This window comes from Corvus brachyrhynchos, unplaced genomic scaffold, assembly GCF_000691975.1.
Source record: "Corvus brachyrhynchos isolate BGI_N302 unplaced genomic scaffold, ASM69197v1 scaffold18, whole genome shotgun sequence".
Taxonomy (NCBI): domain Eukaryota; kingdom Metazoa; phylum Chordata; class Aves; order Passeriformes; family Corvidae; genus Corvus; species Corvus brachyrhynchos.
This window is the reverse complement of record NW_008246064.1, coordinates 2,146,095-2,172,258: the sequence shown is the minus strand read 5'-3', so window position 1 is coordinate 2,172,258 and position 26,164 is coordinate 2,146,095. Positions and strand designations below refer to the sequence as shown.

Here is a 26,164-nt window from a genome sequence, read left to right as displayed (position 1 = left end):
AGCAAGAATAAATCTCAGCCTTCAGGGCTTGCCTGTTTTCTAATGTTCCTCAGAAGCTGAAAAGGAGGTGATGAAGAGATATAAATCTTTTGATGTAAAGAAAAGCAGTGTGAGTATTTGTATATTCATGCAGCAGATGGTTCAAAACTCCAAGCTGATCTGAAACGTGGGGTTTTTAACTGTATTTTTATGAAACATTCAGTTTTAATTCTGCCTTCCTGCACATTTTACAGATTTGGAGCACTATTCAAAGCATCAAAATTTATATAGAGGAAATCAGTGCAAACTAAATAAAACATGAGACCCATGTTTCACAGATTCATAGAATGGTTTGGATTGGAAGAGACCATAAAACTCATCTCATTCCAATCCTCCTGCCATGGACACCTTCCACCATCCCAGGTTGCTCCAAACCTCATCCAACCCAGCCTTGAACACTTCCAGGGATGAGACACCCATAGCTTCTCTGGGCAAATATTTGATATTTCAGGGTTAATTTGATAAAATGAAAATTAAAATTTGATATTTAAAAATTAATTTTAGCTCCTTTAAGGGCACAAAGATCTCAGTGTTTTCTAGGTGTTCACCTGTGAGAAAAGTAGACTTCGACTGAAATTAAATATGCATTTCTTTTCCCCAAAGCCTGTCATTTTATGTCTTTATATAATTTTCCCTTCAATTTTTTCTCTGTGTGGTTGTTTGAAGGGGGAGGACTCCATCAGTCACCCAGGTCTAACAGGGATATTTTTATTTCTGATGGTGGGAATATGATTAGACTGAGACTCGTCTAAGTGGGTTCAAATGGGTTACTAATTAATGTGACATCAACATAGCCTTGCAAAATGTATGAAATATAATTGTTCCTGTCAACTCGCCACAGTCTCGTTCACTGCTGGGAGATGGGGTTATCAAGGTCCTTGTTTTGTTTGCTTTTAAGCACTTTATTTTTCCAGAGGCGCCTGAACAGGTGTCAGTAATTTCTTAGTGAAAGATTTTATTTTCCAGACAGTGGAGATCCAACTTGTCTTGCATAAATGCATTATTTTATAAAAATATTTCCACTGAAAAATCACACTTTTAGTTTTTTTCAGAAAGGAAAATAAATCCAGGTTTTTCAGTGCATTCTTACTGTTTTAATTAAATTTGTATTTTACATGCATTTTTTGAAAGTGAAGAAATGTCTGAAATAGGAATTAAATCCTTACTCCAACATTCTCTTTTTGGAGTCTGTTCTTGTGTTTTGGTATTTTTTTAATGAAAAAAAATTAAATATTCCTGTGAGCTAAGGAAACTTCTTTTCTATGGATTTGTTTTGGTTACATAAGTAAAGCAAAACTGGTTATTTACACAGGAACAGAACAAATGCAACATATGTAAATCATTTACAACAAAACCACAGAAGAATACACAGAATCCAATAATGCCATTCCAGCTCAACATCTGGCACTGCAGTTCTTGCCTGATTCCAGTAGCTCTAGACATGGATGTGGCTGATTCTGTTCTGTCCAGACTTTGTTTGACTCCTCATGCAGCAAGATGTAGCAAAACATTGAGCAGTAATGACCCAGAACAGTGTCTTTCTTTCCTGTTACCAGTTTTCCTTCTGCAATCCCACCCCTGATTGAGATGGATATTTCTAGAGCTCTGAATTAACTCAGTAATTTGCATTATCTCATGCACAAGTGCTGTTAGGAAGCAAAACCTCAGTGGAGAGGTTGCATCAAATGCTCACTGCTGAATATCAAGTGTGTCTGGAATGTTAATGGTGTCACTGTTTTGTCCTGTGCAGGTACCCCAACAATTTGTGTCACTGTCTGGGCAGTGCTGAGGCTTCACTTCGATGACACTGGGTAGGTGCTGCTGTGTGGGAAATGATTTCAGGTGCGTCCAGCACCATGGCAAGGGTGCCACAGGAATGTGATGATCGGAGAGCACAGAATCACAGAGTGAAAGAATCATTTAGGTTGGGAAAGACCTCCAAGGTCATCGAGTCCAAGCTGTGCCCCATCCCCACCACGTCACAGAGCCCAGAGCACTGAGTGCCACGTCCAGGTGTTCCTTGGACACCTCCAGGGATGGGGACTCCAAACCTCCCTGGGCAGCCCCTTCCAATGTTCAACAACCCTTTTAGTGAAAAAAATCTTCCTGATGTCTAGCCTGAACCTCCCCTGGCACAGCTTGAGGCCATGTCCTATTTTCTCCTTCTATTTCTGGCATTGATTTGTGTACAAACATAGCTTAGGTGCAGTGTTCAAGTAAATAAACTTTCCTGTTCATAAAGAGCCACAGTTCGATGTCTGTGCCACCCCTGCTCTGGGGAATTCCTAAAAGAAGATTCAGGCATCAAACCTGTAAACCTGCACCCCATTCCCCTTTCCATTAAATTACTGGAGCCCAGGATATGGTTTGTCTCATCTTACAAGAGCTGTGAGTTGAATCCCACATAATTCTCTGCTTCTTTCCCACTGATTGTGGAGGAAGATGAAGGTGATAAACTCAGCTGTAGAAATTATTGGAGACAAATCTAATACAATGAAGGAAATCTGCACAAGGCATTGCTGAGCTTTGACTTACTGTGGCAATTAGGAGTTTAGCTTCCCACTGAGGAGGGTTTTCCATGAATCTTGCAGGGGAGATGAATAGGGGTGAGACAGAAATCCACATTCTGTCTTCTGTGTGGAAAAAAAAAGTTAAACTATTTCAGAAAGAATTCAAAAGGGTAGGTGCTTCCCAAATTGTCTCTTTTGGCGAGGAAAAAAAGCTGCAAATATCCTGTATCCCTTTTCTAAAGGACCAGAAGGAAAAGCTGCTCCCAGAGATGCACCTGCATATTTTGGTAGTCAGGATCTGCTCTGATAGAGCAGCAACTGTGGCATGTAGGAATGGATGTGTATTTACACCCTGAAAAGACAAACTTGGCAAGGCTTTTTCAGGAGAGTTATGTTTGAACTTGGTGAAATGTTAGAAAAAATGAGGCAGACTGAGTAAAATTTCAAAAATCAGTCAGTGGTTCTTTGAAAACACAGAACTGAGGGGCAGGCACTTCGTACCCAAATCCCATTTCCAAGTCATTGAGGCTTATGCTTTAATTTTCCCTAATACTGGAGATACCTGGATCCAAAATTGCCACAAAACTCATTGTTCTGTCAGGTTTTATTCATCCTTGTTCTTCCAGACTCTCTCTGGAAAGCACATAAAGCCTTTCCTCCAGTGGGCATGCCAGTGCTTTGACCCAATGTTCTATTTTGACATTAAGACAAATTAAATCATTTATTTCCATGCAAAATAAGCCAGAAACCCCTGTTGTGTTATTATTATGATTACAACACTGGTCCTGAAAGCACTAATTTCTCTTACAAGTCCAAATAGCCCTTGCATTTTGCAGGTAGGAGAATGTCTCATAGAATGAAAAAGAAGAAATAAAAAAACAAACAAAAAGGTTCCTTGTATTTAGAGACGCTATTTAGCATGCAAGACATTCAGACAGGTTCTAGCTGAGAGTCTCAGTGGTTACTTTCTGTAAGTCAGCAAGCATTGTTCTGGGAGTGGGGGAGAAGCCAGCATGAGCCTGAAAACATTGCAGAAATTACTGAACCGGAAAACCACAGTGGCAAAGGCATGGACTGGAATACAGGCTCAGAGCCCAAGTCCCCTCCTGCCTGTCCCTTATAAAACTGGCAGAGCTCCCTCGACTTCAGCTTCTGACTTCCATCACTGTCAGTGACAGGATTGAGGAGATAAATGCAACTGTTGATCCAGAGCTCTGCTCCTGATTTAACAGGAGTTATTCCAGACGTGCACCAGAGATGTAGCAGAGATCAGACTCTGGCCTTTGCAAATGGAAATCACATCCTTTCCCCAGCCCTCTGCATCCCTTCCCTTCATCCATCCTGGAGAAGAGTCTTGCACTGTAGGGAAGCATTTGACAGAAATTAGGGAGCTTGTTTACATAGTACAAAAAATTCCAAGCATTCTGTTGTGCATTCCCACTTGTTTATCTGAGGAGGAGATGGTGGTTCCTTGCCCCACATTTATCCTGTAGGTGTCACAGGGACTGGACAAAAAAATCCTGGAAAAAAACCTCTCGTGAGCTTAATCTGATTCACTGTTGACATCTACAAGGAGGAGGTTGGGAATTGAGCTTACTGGGGACATGTCTTGTAACAACAGAGGAGTGGTCTAAACAAAGGAAAAGGTCTAAGAAGAGGAGAAGAAAAAAGCAGAGAGGTCTAAGAATAGGAATTTGTAGGGGATGATGTATCACCCTAGAGTACACATTTCAAACACCTCAGTATGGGGAAGAAAACCCCAAAACGACCACCAAGTGTCTCTTTGTCCCAACCAGATTTTGGGATAATTAACTGGGCTATTGGTGTCTACAATCCAGGTGACTGGAATCAGAGGAGGCAGATTCCTATCCCTGTTGCTCCTCGTTCCTACACAGACAAATTGCCACACATCGGTATCTACTTGTACAGCTAAATTAATATGAGAATTTGCCCAGATTCTTCCAACATTGTTCAGTTCACCAAAAACTTCCATGTCAAATTTAATGTCCTTCATAAGGAGGTTGAGCTCGAAAATAATGGATGTTTTCAGTAGACAACACCTAATTGATAAATACAAAGAATTTGAAAGATAGTGGATGATTTTAGGTCCGTACAATTGTTGATCACTGAAAAAACCCCAGATTTCCAGACTGTGGGTAAGGCAAACCCTCTGAGCATTTATCTTCTTTCAAATATTTTAAGTTGGGCATCCAAAGTAAGGTTACTCGGAAATATTAATTTACAATTGAAAATCTCAGTCATCAGTCCCATAGATTTTGGGTGGTTTCAGGTTTCCATGCTTTGCAAACAGAAGGAAAAATACATCATTTTGTGTAAATTTGACACTCCACCTGTAAATTTTCTCAATTCTCACCAGCTGTGCCACACACATCCTTAGTGTTGGTTTTGAGAATCCAGTAAAATAAATATTCTTCATCTGAAATGAATAAATAAATTGTTCGAGTGAAAATAATGAATATTGTTTGACTGAAAATAATGAATATTGGTCAATGGAAAATATAAATTTAACTGAAATTTTTAAACCAGCCATCACTCAGCCGTTTGGGATTTCTCTCACACGCACTTTGATGATGGGATTTTAGTTCTGCTTCCTCACTTTTACGCATGTGTATAGTTTTGTGTAAAGATTTTCACTTTTCCCCCAGATGCTACCACGCAACCATTTAAATGACACACAAGTTGCCTTAAACTCTCATGAGACCAGCAGTGTTCTATTCCTGTATGTTCTTCCCAATTGTTTTTTGTCATTTGACAAATGCACCGTGACAGCCTCTGCTGGGACTTTGGCTCTTTTCCCAGTGGGAAGGAAAAACTCCTTTCTCAGAACTGCAGGTACAAAGTAGACAGATTTCTGTGATTTAATATTTTCTAGGGGGAAGAAAGTGGAGACAAATGAAAGAAAATTTTTAGCTGACAAATTCCTGATGACTTAAAAGAGTCATTAAGACATTTCTCAATAATAAAGAGTAGTCAGAGGCTAAGAAATAAGATTCTTTTTGTTATTATTGACCTCCTAGCTCTAAAAATGTATGTTAACATTAAACCCTATTTGTACATGAGTCCTATATTTGAATGTCCAAGTGCACTTACGTGAAATAAACTTCTGCAGAATCCTTTGGTGATTCCAGAGGAAGGGTTTAAATTCTGGGGTAGAAATGTCATTTTATTTATGTCTACTCACCAGCAACAGCTTAACAAATTAGCTGACCCCAACTGTTGGCCAGTATTTGATCCTTCTCAGATGAATCCTGGATAGGACTTCCAACCCAATGACTGGAAAATGATTCCTATATGTGAATACAACCAGGATCCTGGTGTGTAAGAATGCTTGTGTCAGGGTCAGAAGCTCACATTCGTCTCTGTTAACCCTAGAAAAATAAGTGAAACTTCAAATTTTGGAATAACCATCTCTTACTCTTCAATGTATCCCTGAAGTTTTGGTTTTTTTTAAAAGAGGCAACTTCACAATTGTAGACACAGAAACGCACTTAAATGGGTTTTCCAAAATACTTAAGCTGTTTAATAAGAAGTTCCATTGAAACTGCCACAAAAGTATTTCTTTTACTTTCAGAAAATTGTGGAAAGGCTGTAAAAGAAAGCTGCAATAAGACAAAGTAAAGAACTATCACTTCAAACTTCAATAAAATAATTTAGCTGCGAAACCAACCTCTCGCATTCTTCCCCCTTAAAAACAGTTTTAAGCTCATTAATTTCTTTGTTATGTCTTGTTTTCTTTCCTTCTCTTCCCCCATCCCATTCTTTCCTTAACGTCTGCAGCTGCTGGGACATGAATGACAACACTGCCTTGTGGTGGGTGATCAAGGGTCCCGTGGTCGGGTCAATCATGGTAAGTAGCACTTGGAGAATGTGAGGAATGACACAACTCTTCGTTCTTAATTAATATAAGTAAGAACAATTTATTAAAACAACAATCAGCAAAAAAATTGCAAGTACAAAAGAATAATAAAGCCAAAAAGAAAAACGGGTCTGCAGTGATTAGAGACCTTGTTGGCCGAATGGGCTCAAAAGTCCCAAAGCAGAGACCTTACAACGCTGGGGGGCTTCAGCTAGCCCAAAGTCAGAGTGGTTAAATTGCCTTTTGAAAGAGGTAGAGGCCTGTGCTCCCAGCGTCAGGCGTCACCAGCAGCCCGTCTGAGGTGAAAATGGCACCTCTGAGCTGGTGTCCAGCAGTTTTATAGAGTCTGGGTCCCGCCCATGAGCGCCCACTGTCCAGCCCCCATGGTCCTGGATGATCGGTGGTGTCTTGAGGTGAGGTCATCTCAGTCTGCCAATGGCTCGTTGTTATTTAGGGGAAAAATGCCATCGGCTCCAAAGGTGGGAGAAGCCCTCATTAAAATTCCAGGTTGCCACGGTGGGCCAGGTTCTAAAAATAGCTCCCTGTCAGTTTGAAGGTCTCCTTTTTGGCAAAGCTCAAAACTCACTTAAAACTTACACAGGTTAAGAACACTTGGTAAAAGGTTTAAAACTGGGCTATAAGTATTTCAGAGAACTCTTAAAAACAGGGTAATTAACTTGGGCACATACAGGAATTAAGACATTGTGGGTTTTTACACTTTTTAGGGACAAAAGAGGGGAACAAACTTGTGGAACTTTATTAACAAGGGATTTTTAACGAGGAATTATGTAAAACACTTAATCAACTAATGAGGGGAATAACTTTGGAACTTAATAACTCTTAACTGGGTTGATGGGTAATTTGAATAAGCGCTAATTAAACAATTAACAATTAAAAGTTGAAAACACTTAATATGCAAAGGCCAACACTCCATTTCAGATATGACAGAGAAGGTACTTCCTCAACTCTCCTGAGGACAAATAACCAATTTAAACCTCTTGAAATACTTTACAAACTGTGCGGCATCCCTGTGCTGGACTGGTGGGAAAATTCTCTAAATTTCCACTGTTTTCCACCCACAATGCTGAGGAATTCCATTATTGAGAAGAATTATTGCAAATTAAATGATGGAGCACTTCCTGCAAGCAAAGACTCTGTAGGAAAGGAGTGGTTCAGTTGCTTAAACACAGACACAAATGCCGTAATTAAGACCCCAGAGCATGTGGAACATTGGTCTGGAGCTGGCAGACCTGTCTTAGGATGTATGGAAATTCTGTGCCTGTTGGGGTGTCAGCTGAAGGCCAAGTGGGACAGCCTGGGGCATCTAAAAAAACATTAAATGTCAGTGGCAAGGAAAATGCACTCTGTCTGCTGAATGGGATTAATTTCAGAGCTACATTTATCTAATATTAGCTTTAAAATAGTACTTGGTCATAGTGCAAGATGCTGAATTGTCAGCAAGGTGTCTGAGCTCTCTTTAAGTGATGGAAGTCTTGCATTTGGCTCAAATTATATCAGATACCTGCACATGGAGGACTGAGAGGTTCTAAAGTGCCCTGTTTGGGCTTCACAGAATGGATAAAATTGGAAAGGATCACTGGAAGTTATCTAGTCCAACCTCCCTGCTGAAGCAGGATCCCCAAGAACACATTCCTCAGGATTGTATCCAGATGGATTCTGAATATCTGAAGAGAAGGAGAAATTCTGTTGCTCCAAGTAATATGGGAATTTTAAAATGCTGTTATTCTCCTGCAGTTAGGAAAATAAATTGAGCCCCTGGGCAATATGGTCAGTGGTGCCTGAAAGTCCATCAGGCTTGCCACATGTGTCTCATTCAGGGCACCCTCAGTTGTTCTCCACACTCCAGGGACAAAATTTGGCAGGTTTTCAGTGACTTTTGTGGGAATTCAGGCATCCAGCTCACAGGTAACCAGTAAAACAGGAGGTTTTATCAGGTTTGGTATTTCTCCTTTAAAGTCTTTGGACAGCTCTGTAGAGTCCAGCAATCTTCGGGTAAATCAAAGATAATTCAGCCAATTTCAGCACCAAAACAGAGATGGTTTAATGATCCAAGGCTTTTGTCCATGTGTGAATTTCCATGTTTTACAGACACCTTCTACTTGGGGAATCAGTTAAACCTGGTTTCTATGGAAGGCATTAAAGAACCAAGCAACCAGCAAGGGATGACTGGGCTTCTCCATCCCTTTGTAGTCCTGTGACCAGATAGAAATTCCTGGAAAAGATGCTCATATCTAGTTCCTGGTCTCCCTATAGGAGTGTAAGATTTTATAATGGCCCGACTTAAATTTCCACTGCTCAGGCTTTAAGAAGCTATGGAGCTGGTGACAGCCAAATCTCAAGCCCAAGCATTGAAATAAACTAATTCTATCATTCTCCAGGTTTTTAAAACCAATGGACACTGCTAAACTGAGAAGTCCTTTGGTTCAGAGAGTGGGAGTTAAAAATGCCTTTACTCTGAGGTCTTTATTTTGTGATTTTTATGTGCAGGGATCTCTCCTTTTACTCTGCACAGGTTGATAATGAAAAATGTTGAAACATTTCCATTTTTGTTTCTCTTGTGCTTGAAACTGCAGAAATTCTGCCTCATTTTAGCTGCAGCAAGGGGGTATTTTTACCTGTAAAAGGGGTGATAAAACCTTTGGGGACTTTCCCCATAACTACTGACCTTATAAAACTTTTAGACTGGTGTTTGGAGAAGAAAAAGGGAATGTAACCAGCAAGTCACGGGGAATGTCTCATTCTCATACTTCGTAAAAGTATGTCATAGTCACAATTTTTTCCTTTTTTTTTCCCCCCTTAGATAAACTTTGTGCTTTTTATTGGCATAATTGTGATACTTGTGCAGAAACTCCAGTCACCTGATATCGGGGGCAATGAATCCAGCATTTACTTGTAAGTACAAATAAAGCAGTAATCAATTTAAATTACTGATATACACATAGGAAAAAAACCACAAAGTGAAAAAAAGACACTTCAGCTGAATTTGGCTGATTTTTGAAAAGAGTTGCAGGGTCTATTAAATTACTTTGGTTGATTTTTACTTGAATTTTTCAATCCACCAGCCGTGAAAGTGCATTTTAGTGCCAGCTTTCACCTTTCTTTAAAAGACCTATAAAAAAAGCATAAATACAAGATTAAAAACAAACCCCAACCAAATCTAGAGTTTTTACAGGTCAGTTATCTAAAAATTAACATATTGTCGAGGTAGAAATATTGTTGTTATATTCATGGGATGGTTTGCTGTGCTTCATAAGTTCCAGGACATGGTTCAAAGTTCACTGAAATCAATGAAATTTGGTGAAAAGGTTAAATTAACTTTAGGCTGAATTATAATTTAGGAAGATCCCCTAGAGCTGCTTATGCCCACGTTTCTTGAAAATTTAAATGCATTCCACTTAAGCCAAACATTTCACACACACACCCCTAAAATTTTTTTAAAATGCACACAAATCCTAAAATTTTCCTCTAGATGTTTGTAGCTTTGTGATTTATATATATTTTTTTAAGCTGGAATCCTTTTTATTAGTTTCCGCCTCATAAGAGGGCAGAGGTTGGCCAGTTGAGGTGGTCGTCTTTATCATTTTGAGTGCATGCAGTCATTCTCCTTATCAAAATTACATAATCCTCTGGAATAAGTAGGATATGTGCCACCACATTTGGTGTTGGCCTAAACTCAACACACATTTGATGTTGCGATTTTTTGGTGAGCTTGAGTGGTTTTTTGTACTCATAAACATAGGTAGGACTATTTAATTTAGTACTAAATTCCTGATGAAAATAGACAAACCATGAGCACCTTAAATAAAACTAAAAGGTGTTGGGGTAAAGTAGGAGGTGCTTATTTTGTAGCAAATACAATTATCCAGTGACTAGTTTCACCCTAAGTGACCGCAATCATAGTATAATGATGTCATCTATCTAAATGGCAATTTTCAGGGAAAAATACGTCCTCCAGATGCCTATTTTTCTTCCCCCCTCCCCCCCCCCATTATCTAGTTTAGATTTGCATTAAATAATAATATTTTCTACATTGATTTTCATGTCTGTAGCCAGACATCCACTTACTGAAAGCCCTGCCCTTGCATCTTACTCTAAAACGTGTTTCCTCAGCAAAAAATAATGCTTTAAAATGATTCTTCAGGTGGATTTATCTCAGAAATAAAGCTGAGGATGAGAGTTAGTGACTAGGTTAACTTGTGCATGGTCTGCCTAGGGCTTGCATGAAGGCTTCCCATGGATGTGCTGCTGGGAAGTCCTCCCTGAGTCTTAGATTGGAACTAACACCCAAGATGTGCAGAGCTCGTTCTGAGCCTGAATTTTTAAGTGCATGTTTGGTGTCTGCTGCACATCTCACGTATGAAGCAAAGCATGCCATGGGCTCCAAAGATTTAACTGGATTGTTAATGATCAAACATCCTCATCATCTTGGATCAATATGGTGACTGGGTTTTGCTGGTGTTTTTCCTATGTGTATAGTTAGCCACCAAAACCAAGAGAAAACATCATATTTTCTGTTTCATTCGCTGCCATTATTTTTTTCTCATTTTTTTTGCAACTTTTATAACTGGGTGTGTATAAATCGATCTCGCATTGATGTATGTGTTACAGAGTGGAGTGTTGTTTATCCAAACAGATTTGACAGCAGAAAAGTTCACACAGGAACAATAAAAAGGAGTGAAATTAATAATTCTGTGCAGATATACACCAGACAGCGTCAATATTTGTGCAGATATACCCTGTAAAAAGAGAGCTTGCGAGGAAGGAAAACGGTAGATCATAATCTGGTTCTGTCACCATATTGAAATATCTCACATTTAGACTGTGGCTCATATTAAGCATTTTCCATGTTCAATTTTGCTGTTTCAACCTATTACAGCATCATTCCATCAAATTCCTCATCCAGATCTTTATTCCAGAACATCTTTAAGCACTTTCCCTTTAGTAGATGAGGAACAATGAGGTTGAGGAAGGACTTTCAGCCTGTTTCTGAAGGTAATACCACGTGGATCTGCAGCAGGGATTGAGACTCATTCTAATATCAGTCCTCCATTTTTTTGGAATAACCCTTTAGCCAGCTGGGACTTCCCTTTCAAAAAAGAAAATGAAAGACCCCAAAAACTTGGCTACTGACTTTGAGGAGGATTTCTTTTTTTATATGTTTGGCACATATTTAGGTCCAGGTCCTTTTAATGACTATTTTTGTTAGACAAATCTGCCTCTGCTTCTACTTCATAGACACAGTGGTGGTGGTTCTGCAAAGCACTTAAGCCTGTATTTGATTTTGAAAGCCCTGGGGGTGGGCTTAAATTCAAAGATTAATCATATATTGCTACCACTGTGCATTCATTATTAAACTCTCCCACTGGAGAAGTTAGCTGGGAGCTATGACAGGACCGTGGCAGAAGAGAGCACTGCAGGGGAACTGAGGCTTAATTAATGCCGTGTAGCCACTGGAGAATCTAAGATTTGCCTTAAAATAAATCAAACAATCATTTGTATCATTTGCCACGCTTTACAAGCGCTTTACTCCCATAAACAAAATTCTCTCTAATTCTCTCATTGTGTGAAACAATGCCTTTAGGCTGACAAAAACCTGGAACATGTCGCTAATTCCTAAGAATTTTCGGGAGTGGCCAAGTGCTTCCGTGGTTATAAACTTCCATTTCATCAGTTTGTGTGTTCAGTCATTCATTGCCAGTCTCATGCCTACTCAACCTTTCCTCATGCTTTAGCTCCCCTCAGAGCTGCCTGCATGCTGCTGATCCCATCTCAGCCCAAGACCCCAAAAACCCACCAGGTTCTGGGAGAGCAACAACTCCATCTTTCTTTCACTGATGTTTTCGATAGAAACTCCTCTTTAAGGCTGAAAATACTGGGGGCTAGATTCATCAAAATGCCTAAGCAGCTGAGGTAGGAATTCAAAAAGGAACAGAAGACACCCTTTTAATGATCATTTTAATTTTATTATTATTTTGGGTTCTTTTTCTAAGAAACTTTCATGCTTCCTCCCAATAGTCATCCTAACCATTAGTTACTTTTTAGTGTGAGGAGTGCCAGAGGCAGAAGTTTTTTCTTGAAACGTGCCTAGTTTCAGTTAATCTTATGTCAGTCTTGAATAATTCTCCCAAATTAAGCATAGAACAGAAGCAAGATCAGTAATGCAATTTAAATAGATTTTTATCTGAGTGAGAAGTTCTGAGACTCCCAGGTGGTGGGGAAGCATAAAGTGCAATTGATAGTATTCTTAAAGGAATTAAGACAGCTATTAGCATAGTTCAGGGAGGTTCTCACCCCATCTGGTGAATGAGTATCATAAACAGCAGTAATGTGCCACGGTTACAGGCATAAAATGGTTTGGGTTGGAAGGGGCCTTAAAATCATCCAGTGCCACCCCTGCCATGAGCAGGGACACCTTCCACTATCCCAGGAGGCTCCAAGCCCCATCCAGCCTGGCCTTGGACACTTCCAGGGATCCAGGGGCAGCCACAGCTTCTCTGGGCACCCTGTGCCAGGGCCTCCCCACCCTCACAGTTTAAATTCCATTTAAAGCCATTTCTCCTTGTGACAAGTCCTATTTAATCTCACGGAAAAACTGACCAAGTCTTGAATTAGTATCTATATTTTCCATCCAGCTATAAATTAATTAACGTGATTCCAAACAGAAAGAACCCCCTGATTTTTAGCAATCTCCAATTGCAGTTTGTAGCTATTTTGAAGAAGTAGCAGATTATTTAGGGATAGTTACCCCATGTGCCGAGAGCCAAGGAGCACCACACCAGGAGTCCATGAATTAAATGGGATCTCACAGGCCTGGGGACCACAAACATTTATTCACAACCCTGCAGTGGCTGTTTCAGCACACAGAGCAGCACATCAGGCCCACATTATTTGCATGGATTTATCATCTATCAGTTCTTTCTCTGGACTTTTAGGAAAGGGATAATAAACTAGTCTGGCAAGACTTCACTATTTTTACTGTGAAAAATCCAGCCAACAACGTGTAACCTGGTATGTCAGAATCTGTTTTCGGGCATCCTGGTTTTGGTCAAATTGTTGTAGAGAGAGTACATCACCTCCCCCCAAAAAAAGCCATAGTTCTACAGAAATGCCTACACAAAGCCTAAATCCACACTGTTATTTTCATGAGCATTGCTGCATTGCTGAAATATTCACTCTAGAGAGAAAATCATCAGCATCACTACCATAAAACACCACAATATTTAGTGGGTGCATGATGTAGATGCATGCTGGAATAACCCATAAGATTAAAAAGACCCACACGTTTCCATCAAGTCTTTGCTTCTTCATTCATTTTCAAGGATCAAGCACATATAACTGAAAAAAATCCTCTTTTTATTTTATTCTGATTTCCAGTTTATCATGACTGGTATAATTTGGGAGGGGGAAGCTTGTTTCTGCTTTTGCTTTGACAGATTCTTCATAAATTTTGTATCACATGTTGAAAACTCAATGAAAAGAAAATAAACCCCACATATATATCTAGCTAATTCAGGTCTACGTTATTCCTCCAATCAGCATCTTGCTGGAAAGAAAGGAGAATCATGGCATATATCATAGGTAGGTATGATTTTACCTATGGTGCAACCTAGAGGGTTAGGGCAGCAAAAGCAATGTTGTAACCCAGATGTTTTGGTAAACAACACTCCTCTAAAATTCACCTCCAAAGTCACTGGACACGCAGTGATTCATTCTGCTGCCGCTTTGTCTTGCTGCAAGTGCTCAGACTGCCAGAATTGATGATTACTGACAGGGTGCCTTGGTGCCAAAAGGCTCATTTTTTGACCAGCAAATGGCAGATGTTGGATGGACAGTGTGTTCTCTAGGAAGACACTGCAATTTCTGACCCCCAGGTACTGCCAGTTGGGTGCTGGGATGCCCAACGACCCAGCAACGAAAGGAACTCGTGTCCTTGGGTTAATCCTTTTCTACCACAGGAAAACAAACTGGAAAACACAGATGATGGTCATTTGATGTCAGTGCATGATCAGCAAGGACCTAGTGCTCATTTCTAAGGAATGCCAGGGGAGTAGATACTTGCTGCTTTGATCGACACTAATTCTTGATGGATTTATTTAAAGCTCTAGAAAAAAATGTGCTCATTCACTACTGTACTTTTCATGTACCCTGCCCAAGGCAAATTGTTATTTTGGGTGCTGATTTGATTTTTTTGGTTGTTTTTTTATTTTGGAATTTTTGGCTGGGGAGGAGGGGGGTGTTCATTTGTGCCAATCTTTTCAGGTAGGGATTGGAAAAAAACTGAGCGTACTCATTAGGAATGTAAGATCATGTAGGCTGTGTACTATAATTAGCAGGAGTATAATTAACAGGGATTTATTTATTTTCAGATAAAATAATCAAAAGCCCAGTTCTGCTTTGATTATCTGTGGTTTCTATTGCTGTAAAATCAAACAGCACAGAATATTTAGTGTGTTTATAATGTTCCTGTGAGCTGTTATTGCTACTGAACAACTGAGGGTAAAATGCACCTAAATCCCTCAGGTGCCTGTGGCAAGGGCAGGAAGATGAATTTATGGTTGTCAAATCTACTTTCCCAACCTTAATGCTGTCCTGTCATCCAGTGCATCCTTTACATTCTTACATAAATGGTGAGATTAGACCTAAAACTATTTCTACCTTGAAAGGGCTTTTGTTATTCCATGGGCCACTTGCCAGAGGGATATTCCACAAGAGCAAATCAATATTTATAAAGGAAATTCCATTCCATTTCCAATGATATACAAGCACCTGACCAGAGCTTTGGTGGGATCTGATTTTGAAATCATGGATCACAAAACTTATTTCTTGTGGTTACAACATCACCTGTGATGAATGCAACATTAAAAAGGGTTCTGCTTCTGCTATTTGGAAACATTTAAAAGGTGGATTTTAGGGTGCAAGGCCTTGGCCTGCACAGGTGGTGTCTGTGTGGTGGAGGTTGACTCCTGTCCTTTTTCCTTTTGCAGTAGTATTGAAAAATAGGATGACTTTGTCTTTAAACACTATTTCTGTGGCTGTAAGGCATTTTTATGGGAAATTTTATGGTTTAAATGGGTGTACAGACAGAGAAAAGGACACAACGGTGATTTTTGTTCTTGATGAACCCATGATATTTTGAAATCTGCCTAGGTTTCACATGTAAGAATTCTCTGATGATGACTTAAAATTTCTCCTTGGCTCCATGATCTGTGGCAGCCTTAGAGAACAGTTCTTTGTCCACAATCTGCATCCTAAAAGAGCAAAGCATGGACTTTTTTGCCCCATCTGTCACAAGAGCAAGCCATGAACTGAAAAAGAGCAATTTTGCATCAGAAGAGAAGCCACTAAAAGATGCTCCTTCTCTTGAAAGATCAAGGAGGTGTGCAGGTTAGTGAGGGAGAGAATAATGCCAGGTTTTATCCAACAATGTAATTCTCTTTAGAGAAATGATTTTTCCATTTTTTTTTCTTAAGAAAACACAGTAAAGCTTGATGCACTCTCAACAGTTCTAACAAGGGCTGGATTAGCCCTAACAGCCCTGTTTCCATAGAGTTTGAGGGGCCAAAAAAAGGCTAATAGCTTTTTATGAGTTCCCATTGAAACGTTAGTGGCATATCTCTGCAAATTTCAGATCTAAACACCTTTCAAAGACAGTACCAAAGCCATCATGGCTTGATTGCCATAACTGGTGTGGAACAGAACTCAGAACACCCAAGCCAGAGGGATTTATAGGTAAGTGCTTGTGTCTGTAGGGTGCCTGTGTAAATATAGGATTTTGCCCACACATGTGCTGTCTGAAACACTTTAGATATCTAAAATTGTTCCAGCCTTGCTGTTTAAAAGGTCACAAATACTTTAGCAATGTGCACGATATAAAGCTTCATATTGTAAAGGGAGAGTGGCTGCACTTCACTGAATTTTCTGTAACATTGTAAATTTTGCCACACACTGGAGCTTCCTGATTAGCAAAAATAAGGTAGCTTTTGGAAAGAAAATGTAGAAGGGATCTCAAATGTGCTTCTGAAGTCACCGCACTTGGTCAGAGTGAATAACCTAATTTTGATGTGTATTGATAAGCTTCAGTTGTCATGGAGATCAGCAGGAGAGGGAACGTCCAGTGCCCAAGGCCACTCATCTTTACAAATTACCCATGGATTTGGGTGCAGTATCTTTTACCAGAGTAGCTTCCTTACATCCTGGGAAAGATAATGGCTTTGGAGATTCAGAAAAATTTTCAGAGGATTCAAATTTAGCGTGAGCTAGGGAATACCCAAATTAGAGCATTCTGGCTGTTTGGCCTTTCCCTCATGCATTGCTCATAGCTGAGTTTGCTGTTTGAATGCACTGTTAGACTGAAAGGGATAGATCTGAATTTTTACTTGTCCCCAAATCAGTTTGCACCTCTGATTCTTTGAATCAGTTGCTTAATGTAAAGTTGAAGGTGGAGCTGAAGCAACTGGTCATGCAGCAGTTGATGTGAGACTGCAGGAAATGGGGAATCATTCTGGCATCTCTGATCCTGAACGTGCTTTCAATTTATACCAAGGCTTGATGCCCACCAGCATCCATGGTCTTCCAGTTAGTTTTTCCCACCATTCACATTTTTGCCTCTATCATTTGAGGACAACAGAAGTTTTACTTTGCCCTCAGTGTCTCTGCTTCTCCTTGCCATTGATTTATTATCTTCAGCAGCTGGCACATTCCACATCCAGTGGGGTTAGTTTTACATCTGGAGAGATTTTAGGATGTACTCCAAGCAATTACACAGCCTGAGGTAAGGAAGGGACAAGAAAGATGGCACTGTCCCAGTGCAGAAGGCATTTTGATCTGGATAGACAAATTTCTTGTGAGGAGCTCATGACTAACACTGTGTGTCAAAGGAACTGTGTGGTGCAGAATCACAGTAATCAGTTTTCCAATAACAAACTCTGCCTTGGAGAGTAAAAGAACATCCTCAAAGGCCACCAGGCTACAGTGGCTTAATACTGAATTAAGTCTCAGTGAAGATGGTTTAAACAAATGTAAACTACCTCAAGACAGGACCAATCCAAAGCCATGTGTAAAGTTCATATCCCAGTCTTAGTCCCACCTGTATCATTACTGAGAGACTTCCAAACTGTAATTCCTCTTCATATTTCCAATGAAAACACAGGAGTTGTTCAGCTGATTAAACATCTGCAAGCCCAGGCTTTTTTAACAGAGGCAGTGCTCTCTTTTTTCATTAAGGAGAGTTGTAGAGATGGGTTGTACCTTGAATCTGCAGGGATATTGTATAACATGTAAGGCAGGTGAGTCAAAACAATGTAACCGAAGCTTCAGAGCTCAAATTATATTAACTCAGTGTTGTTATACTGAGCTGAGCTCTGCCAGCTGACAGGAACCAAAACCTGTCTGTAAGACTTAAAAATGCACTTCTTGTGTCAGCCTGGGACAATAAACACCTGTGGGCTTTGCTCATTTGCTATCTTTCACAATGAGCTAAATCCCATTCTCAGATATTTATGCCTGGATTTGGAGATGCACATTCTTCATTTGAAACAGTGATGTATTCAAGACCATTTAAGAATCTCATTTGTCATGGTACATTTTTCTATTTGAACATTCTATTGCCTGCTGCACCACAGTTATGTTACTGCACCTCCATCAGAATGATTCCACAGTGCTCGACTTGGATCTGTGCTCTGAAGTCAGAGAGAATAACCCAGCTCGGTAAAACAGGAGCTCCAGAGTTAACACAGGGGAAGGATCAGGACACAGAACCTTGAAGCTCCTGTTCATTTAAAGGCTGTTATTGTTGGAAGAATTCTGCCCTCTGCTGCCAGCTTTATTCTCTAGAGCACCAGCAAATACTAAGCTTAATCTCTTCATTATTTAACTCCAAGTGTAGAAGCGATGTTCTCCTTCTTTTTATGTCCGCTCTGTAGAAGTTAGAAAAGCCAAGAATGAGCACTACAGACATGATTTTTGGCTCTCTTTGGCCATTCTGTTTCACCTTCAAGCCTCAGATCTGCTCAAGGGTCGCATTTACTGGACAAAAATTTCCAGTTCAAATTCATCTTTGTTAAATATTTGGTTTTAACCACAGCATTAACCTGCAAGCACTAATTCAGATTCAGCCTCTTATTTTGGTTGCATTAGCAGGGAAAAGTGAAGCTCTAGCTAACAAGACTAAGAATTTGGGGGTTTTTTTCAGTTAAAGGCTAGAGAAACAGAGTTTCTTTTTTTTTCTCATGAAGACTACAACATTGGTTTTATGTTTAGCCCAACAGCATGGGATCTATCTGATTTAATAAAACAATCCTGCTGTGGGCTCCTTCCACAGTCAGTAGAGACCTACCCAGTCCAGAGAATAGAATCCTTTAGTACAGCTTATTTCTCTTTAAACAACAAGTTTAAAATAGGTCAGGTAAATCTCACTTGATGGCCTGTTTCTCACCAGTGACTGCCAAGGTGGCATGGGGTGACAAGGAAAAAGGCACGCAGCTATTTTGTTAACCTCAAAAAATAGAGGAGATACAACTAAAAAACTTTGCTGAGAAGCACCTGTGCTTATTCTGTGTCAGGATGAGGGGTGAATGACTCTGGCTGCACACAGTGGGTCAGAGCTGCAGCCACTGCAGGGTGATGGAATTGTAGAGTCTGATTGCTGCTCGCAGAACGAGTTCTGATGTCCAAACTGTTTCCATCTGCTCTGTAAGGGCAGGGGGTTTGTAAATGTGGTCGGTGTTTTGGAAGGGAAACAAGTGCAGCTTCAGGGAATCCTCAGCTACTGAGCAGCAAGGAAAAGTCCCCCAGCCTAGAGCAGGATCAGCTGAGGGGAAGTGGGTGTGTGATATAAATAATATACTATACGGATCCACTTTTCAATTTTCTCCTCTCTCTCCCATACAATCTCTCTGCTTCCACTTTGGTTAACTTTCTACTGTATTTTCAATGCTTTACTTCATTGATTTGTTTCTGCATTCCTTCTCCTGCTACTACACAGTTGCCAATCCTACTCGTGGTGAGGTTACATAGAATGAATGGAGCAGGTTGCACAAAGATTCGTCACGAGGCGCAGTTTTAATTTGCATGAATCAAGTTCTACCTTTATTGCGTTTCCCAAAGGATTCCCGTTCAGCACATTCAGAGACAAGGCACAAACTCCATCATTCCCTGAGTGCTGGTAGTGACCTAAATTCAGAACCCTGACCATTTTCATTATGGATATACTTGGCCTGGATAATGCAGCATAACCTCCTTCCCCTGGATCAGCATGCTTGTTTCACTCCTCTTAAGCACCTCTGAGACATCTAGAATTGAGTTGCAACTCCTTTTGCCTCAGACTTGTGTTCTCTCTCATTTGCATTGACTCGCCAGACGTCCAGGTGTTCGGTCTGATGCAGTGTGGCCTTCAGCCACATCATCCATTGCTCATTTCTTCCCGGGAATGTTTAACCTTTTCTTTCCCCTTCCACCCTAGCACCCTCCCTCTTCCTCCCAGATGCAGCTGCAGTCCCTGCCCAGGACACTTGCGGTGAGACTCAGCTTGTTTGCCTTTAGCTGTCTAAAGTCTCGTACTCAATCTGAGCAGTCCAGTCGTCGTCTATGGTCACTCGGGGAGACCAGGGCACCTCCGTCAGACAGAGCATCCCCTATGGCTTAGATGCCTCTGTCACACAGGGCAGCTCAGCCTGGAAGTCCCTGCTCTTTCCATGATTGAGTGAGCTCAAGATGATAGTTCAGTTCGAAATTTGTCTCTGGCACGTAGAGTTAGATGTGACCAATTCCGTTCTCTGTGTGCCTACAGAGGTCTGAGGATCCTGCCCTGATTTGTGTAGTGTTTTCATAGCCATGCTCTCATTCCTATTCATTTTCTTATATTTGTCTATTTTTTCCTCCATTTTTTTTTTCTGGTTCCTGCCTCCTCTGTCTCTTCTCTTTTTCTCCCTTTCCTTCCACCAACGTCTGTACTTTGATAATAAATAAATAAATAAGGTTTAAAAAATAAAAGAGGAGGGAGAAAGGAAAGAAAACATCTCTAAATTCTGTACTCTAAAGATTTGGGACATTTTACACCATTCAATATCAGAGAGATGACTCTACCTAAATTAGAAATGGCAGAAAATAAGTGCTAACAGCACTTAAAATATTAAGGTTTTCCTAAAAAGTGCTAGCAATATTTTCCATCCCAAACCTGTGTGTAAGTATCCCCTCAGTGGGTGGGGAGCAGCAGTTAATCCTTAGATAATATTTTCAAAATCAAGTCTGTTTTTTTTCAATAATTCTAGTAAATACCAAGTGCTGTCACATTAGGTCTATTCACCAGGAAAACCTATTAAAAAAATCAATTCCTGTCAAATAAAACAGGGCATAAGCAGTAAAGGAAACATGGATGGGAATTTATTTCTAGGTTGCCATAGCAACATTAAGTATATCATTGAAGACCACAACCCCCTACAACAACCCATGGCTAAGACTTTTAAAAGTGATTATTGATTTTTAGATGTTTCATTTTCAGGTTCTGTACCTTAATATGCCTTGTAAATGCTGCTTTTCAACACAGGCTGAGCAGCCCCCTTGTGGTAAAAATTGGTCTGAGAAATGTGTTTCAGATCAAGTGATCAAAAAAATGAGTGGCACTCAAAATCCGTAGTCACTTCTGAAAGCCTCAGTCAAAGTAAAATGTAACTATCTCTAAAACCTCCTTCCTCATTTCTGTTCAGTCTTAGCTGACAATTAATGCCCAACTCAGCTCTGTGAAAAACAGGTGGTTGAAAAATTTAGCACAGAAATTGTAGTGTAAAAGGAGCAGTCACTTTCATATTTACTTCCTCAGCAACATCCGAGAAATGAAATTCATTTTACGAGTTGAAACAAGTTACTATTTCTATTTTCTGGATGTGTGCATGCCACAAGACTGTGTTTTTTCCAGGTCTTATGCTGTAATATTTAAAAACAACGCAGTTATCAGGCTTTAATTATCCAAAAGGAAACAAAACATAACTCCAGTAATGGGGATTGACTTAAAGGAGTTAAAAGTGGGGAGAAATTTAGTAAGCTTTCAATTTATCCTGGTTTACTGTTCAGATTATAAATTCCATGAGTTGTAAACACAGATCTTAGACTGTGTAACAGAAACAGAGTTTGGTTTGTTTGAACAAGCTTAAATATTTGCCTTGAAGGCAATTAATTTAAAAATCAACATATTATCCTTTATAGTTTAATGGAGGTTCAATCAGTGATGTGGGGTGTTCATCCCATCCTAGAGTGGACATCTAAAACAGGTCAGATGTACCCTGGCCAGTAAGTGTGTATTTCTCTCTCAGCTATTTATTCTGGTGATTCTCAGGGTCCATTTTACTTAGACATCCATACTGTAAACATCCAACCTTTCCTGAGGTGAATCCCACCAAAATAACCACATGTTGAAAACAAAACAAAACTTCTCCCCTTGAAAGTCGACAAGAAATCATTATTTTCAATTCTCATGGTTTTCAGCCCCTCGTAACAGATATAAAATCTCTTATAGGATCCCTCCAAATGCCTTTCCGTGTTTCAGATTACCCTTCTTAGTGGCTGATTTAAATCAGCCTCTCCTGGCTGGTTGTAAAGCAGCTATTTTGTTCTCTGTAGCAGCTGTTCCTAGAATCCAACATGCAGGGATCAAGGTCCTGCTCCACAGTGTATGAGCCTGTTGCTTTGATGACCACACTGTCTCAGTGTATGTGACAAAAAATAAGTGGTACCTCCAAAATTACCAGCCAGTCATGCAGATTCCATTCTGAGCTCCCTCCCCATCACCAAGGATGATGGATGAAAAACTGCTTTGGTGTCCTTACTAGAACTCTGCTAAAAAGAAGGGATCCACATTACAATAAAAATCAGGAATACCTGATCCAATTCACCTTAGATTGATCCCCATCCTACAAGTTTATGTTACTCTCTGATTGTTCTCCACGAGCATGCAGTCAACTTTCATTTAATATATTGTTCTGTTACCCTCTGTACAAGGCCAGACTGCACAGGTCGTGTGCATTTTGGATGCATAGCGCTGCCCGCCTGCCTTCAGGGTGTTCGAGTTTTGGTTTGTCTGTGAATCAGCACATCACAACAGCCAGCAACAGCCAATGCATTTTGATTTTAGTTAATTCTTTAATTTCTGCTTCAGTCAAGCAGCTGGTTCGTGCTGTGACTCCATTCTGTCGTGTCCGCTTTCCATCTTTGTGACGTGTCTCATGAAATGTGTTGAAAGTGACCTACCTTGGCCTGTTCACAATATGCTGAAAAAAATGCTAATCTTGTCATATTTAGCAGCTGCGTTCAGAAATGCTACTGTAAGCCTAAGAGGGCTAACCAGCACTCTTGCAAGATGTCAGAACTATCAACCATTACCCTGTAAGTGTACGCACTCCTGTGACATTACTGTGTGTGTGTGACGCATGTTGCAGTTAAATGAATGGATGAGAGCAGAGGGGAAGTAACCAGAGAGCAAAGCATTCATTTAGTTCTTGTTGCATGTAGAATTTTTTTGTTCTTGTTCTGTGCTTTTGCTGATGCACCACAATTGAGGATTTGAAGGTTGTTTTAATTTTTTTTTTTTTTTTTTTTTTTTTTTTTTTTTTTTTGTAATTACGGCTGATGCTATTTATGGTTTTGGGTAGTATCTGTACAGAATTAATAGCTGCTCTTTATTGTACAGCAAAAAGGTGAGAACCTTCATACTGAGAGAAAATGTTTCACCTGAAAGTTTCCTAGAAAAACTGGGTGAGATTGAGTCAATCAGACACTCAGTGGGTATAAAACATCTTCTGTTCATTGCACTGAGTGAAGTTAATAAACACCCAGGTGTGAGGAAAGGCTAAAGTTGACCTAATATCAAAATGAATTGTGTCTATCAGAAGTTATAGAATCATTGAGGTTGGAAAAGACGTCCATGATCATCACCTTCAGTCCAACATTGTCAAATATCATTGCCAAATATAGAGTGAGGCATCCAGAAGAATGAATAAATGCCATTCAGCCAAGAGTTGTGTGAATTAATCACCATCCCATAGTCCACCTGACTCCTTGCTCCTGGCACAAATAACCCACAGGTTTTCACAGATTCCTGGAGTCATTAGGGATGGAAAAGAGCTTCAAGGTCATCATCTCATTTTGTTTAGATGAGGTGCAATTTCAGATGTTTTCTGATGGTCAGTCTCCTGAATTTCACGGCAGTTTTTTTAAGTGTGAATCAACACTCAGAGATGTCCTCACACACAGACCAAACACTCCAGGATTTTGCTAAAGAATATTTAGTAGTTATCTTTGACACCATTAAGGAAAAAAATATTATTTTATAATTTAACTGCATATATAGTTATGGGTTTTTTTAGTTAGAAAAAACATTAAAGTGAATTTTTCATATGCTTTCATATCTCTTTGAGGTATTTAAGAAATAGACCAATGAAGATGCTGAAAAATATTCACTCAACAGACTGGAACTCTGCAAAAGCAGATAGAAATAGAGGAGAGGAAAACAGCAGCTCCATATTCTACACAGAGAGCAGCTGAAGACTAAGAACAGTTAGGTAAAACTAGGAGTTAGGTTTAGGAGGAAATAGTTTGAAATATAAAGTTTGCTGCTTAGTGGACATCCTGATGCAGCACAGATGTCATGTTGGGCCTTTGCAGAGAACCAAATTTCATATTAAATGCAGCGTTTCTGAAAGATGGGAGACTGATAACTCTCTAAGCTGAAATCCTCTGCCTAGTCAAGGGCAAGAAGAGTTCAGCCTCAACAGGAGGTATTTAAACCTATTTTTTGTGTGTGTTAAAGTATGAAAGTCTTGGTAAGCTTTTCTCTTTTTCAAGTCCTTGCTCTGGAGATGGAAAAATTAAAAACCTGGAATCACTTACTGTGTTCAGGTATTTCCTCAGGTCTTTTGGAAGTGATCCTACAGGCCTAATTAAATTTTTGGGAAAGACTGGAAAAGATCTGTCAGGGAAATTACTGAGGTTCCTGAAAGTTGTTTTAATATGTTGAGCATTTTGTGATAAAATAGATTCTTCAGTTTATTAAACATGAGCTGTGTTGAGCATTTCATTCTAATGACATCCTGTGCCTTCATGGTTTGCTCTTTATCCTTCTATTTGAAATCCTGTTATGATTATTTTTTGCACACATTTATCATGGAGATGATGAATATGTACCTTTGGCCAGAGAAACTGGGTTCCTCTAATCTAAACTTCACAAATCAACAGGGCAGCAATTTCTATGACAAACTCAGTCCTGGTTCCTTTTGAGGTCAATTAATAGATTTAGGATGTGATAAGAACTTCCTTAGGGGCAGAGGATTTGTCCTTGTGTGTCAGTGCTTCTTGCTCTTCATAAAGAATAAAGGGAATGTAAGTGTGGATTTAATTTAACTAAAAATAGATGCCATCATTGCAGATATGTCAAAGCATTAAGTTAATCAAAGTATACATTAATAGATGTACTCAGTACCCACAGGGTTTACAACAGGAGTCACCTCTTGTTAAAGAGACATCTGTAGCACACAAGAATTATGTTTTAAAAGTCTAATTTTCTCTGCAGTGACTTTAGAGACATTTTTAAAATAATTTCATTATCAATATCTACACTATGTATGTCCAAACCTTGGTGAGGTGAATGTTGCTTTGCAGGACTAGAGACCTTGATGTCTTCATTGCAGAAGTTTATATTTGATCAAAGTATTTCACTTAAGAGAGCTTTTAAACTGGGCAATTCTCTTATTTCTGAGACGTGGGACTAAATGGCAAAACAACAATATAATCTTACTTCAAAGTCTGTGGTTTGGAGACTTTTGCTTCTTTTTTGATTTTTTTATCTCAACAAGGGTGAGCGGTTGAGACTTAAGCAGTCTCCTTAATAAGTGTGCAATGGAAAAATAAAAGCATGATTCCTTCAAATACTGGTCAAATTAGACAACCTTCCTACTTTGTGTTTCTTTTACCATAAAGTTCTCATTTCATTTTTCAATAGAGGACTGAGGGAAAACAGAGGACTCTGCTATCTGTTTGTTTGTACTAACACTTCATGGAAAATCCACATTCATAGCCATGCTACTGGAGAAAGTCTTATGTTTGAAGTGTTTTTAAGGAAAATAAGAGCTAGAAAACAGAATGTCAGCCTCAACAAAAATTGATATTCAAATAGCTTTTTTTAAAAAAAAACCTAAGACTTTCTTCTCTGTGGGGAAATCTGAACAAGGCTTTCACTAGACCTTTTGGAGAACATTATCTTTCAAACAGCCACTTGAATGATCATTGTCCTCAGAACTTTTAGCTTCACCCCCCAGGTTTCTTCTCTGTCTGAAAGAGTGGGGAAAGAAAAGAGGAGGAATATCTTTGGCTGTAACACTCCTGAGAATTCCATTATGTCATTTAAGATTTTCATTCCCCGCTGCACATAAACTTAGACATCTCACAAAACCTTCTTTAAGTCTTCTCTCTTCCCAGTGTTCTTGAAAAAAAGCAATTCTTCATCATCATCCATGCAGGCATTAATATCTCTCAAGTTTTTTCTTATCATTAAAATCTTCTTTTCCTCTTTATAGATCTTAATAATCTATAAACTTCAGAATGTGTTATTTAATGCATTTTCTGCCTCGTTTTTATGACCATATTGAAGACAACATCTCAACTAAGTTGATGATGGCACTATATTTTAAGTTTCTACAAACTAATTACATGATTACTCAGGTATAAATAATGT

The 26,164-nt window shown here is 39.5% G+C and overlaps 1 protein-coding gene across 1 annotated transcript in view; it reads left to right on the top strand.

Annotated features, from left to right (window-relative positions):
- Positions 1 to 26,164, top strand: part of ADCYAP1R1 (ADCYAP receptor type I) — a 105,405-nt gene that overhangs the window by 74,016 nt on the left and 5,225 nt on the right. The window contains exons 9-12 of the mRNA XM_017746765.1: positions 1,790 to 1,850; positions 6,348 to 6,417; positions 9,248 to 9,339; positions 22,738 to 22,821. Of these exons, the coding sequence (XP_017602254.1) occupies positions 1,790 to 1,850; positions 6,348 to 6,417; positions 9,248 to 9,339; positions 22,738 to 22,821 (307 nt within the window). The remainder of the gene's footprint in view (positions 1 to 1,789; positions 1,851 to 6,347; positions 6,418 to 9,247; positions 9,340 to 22,737; positions 22,822 to 26,164) is intronic.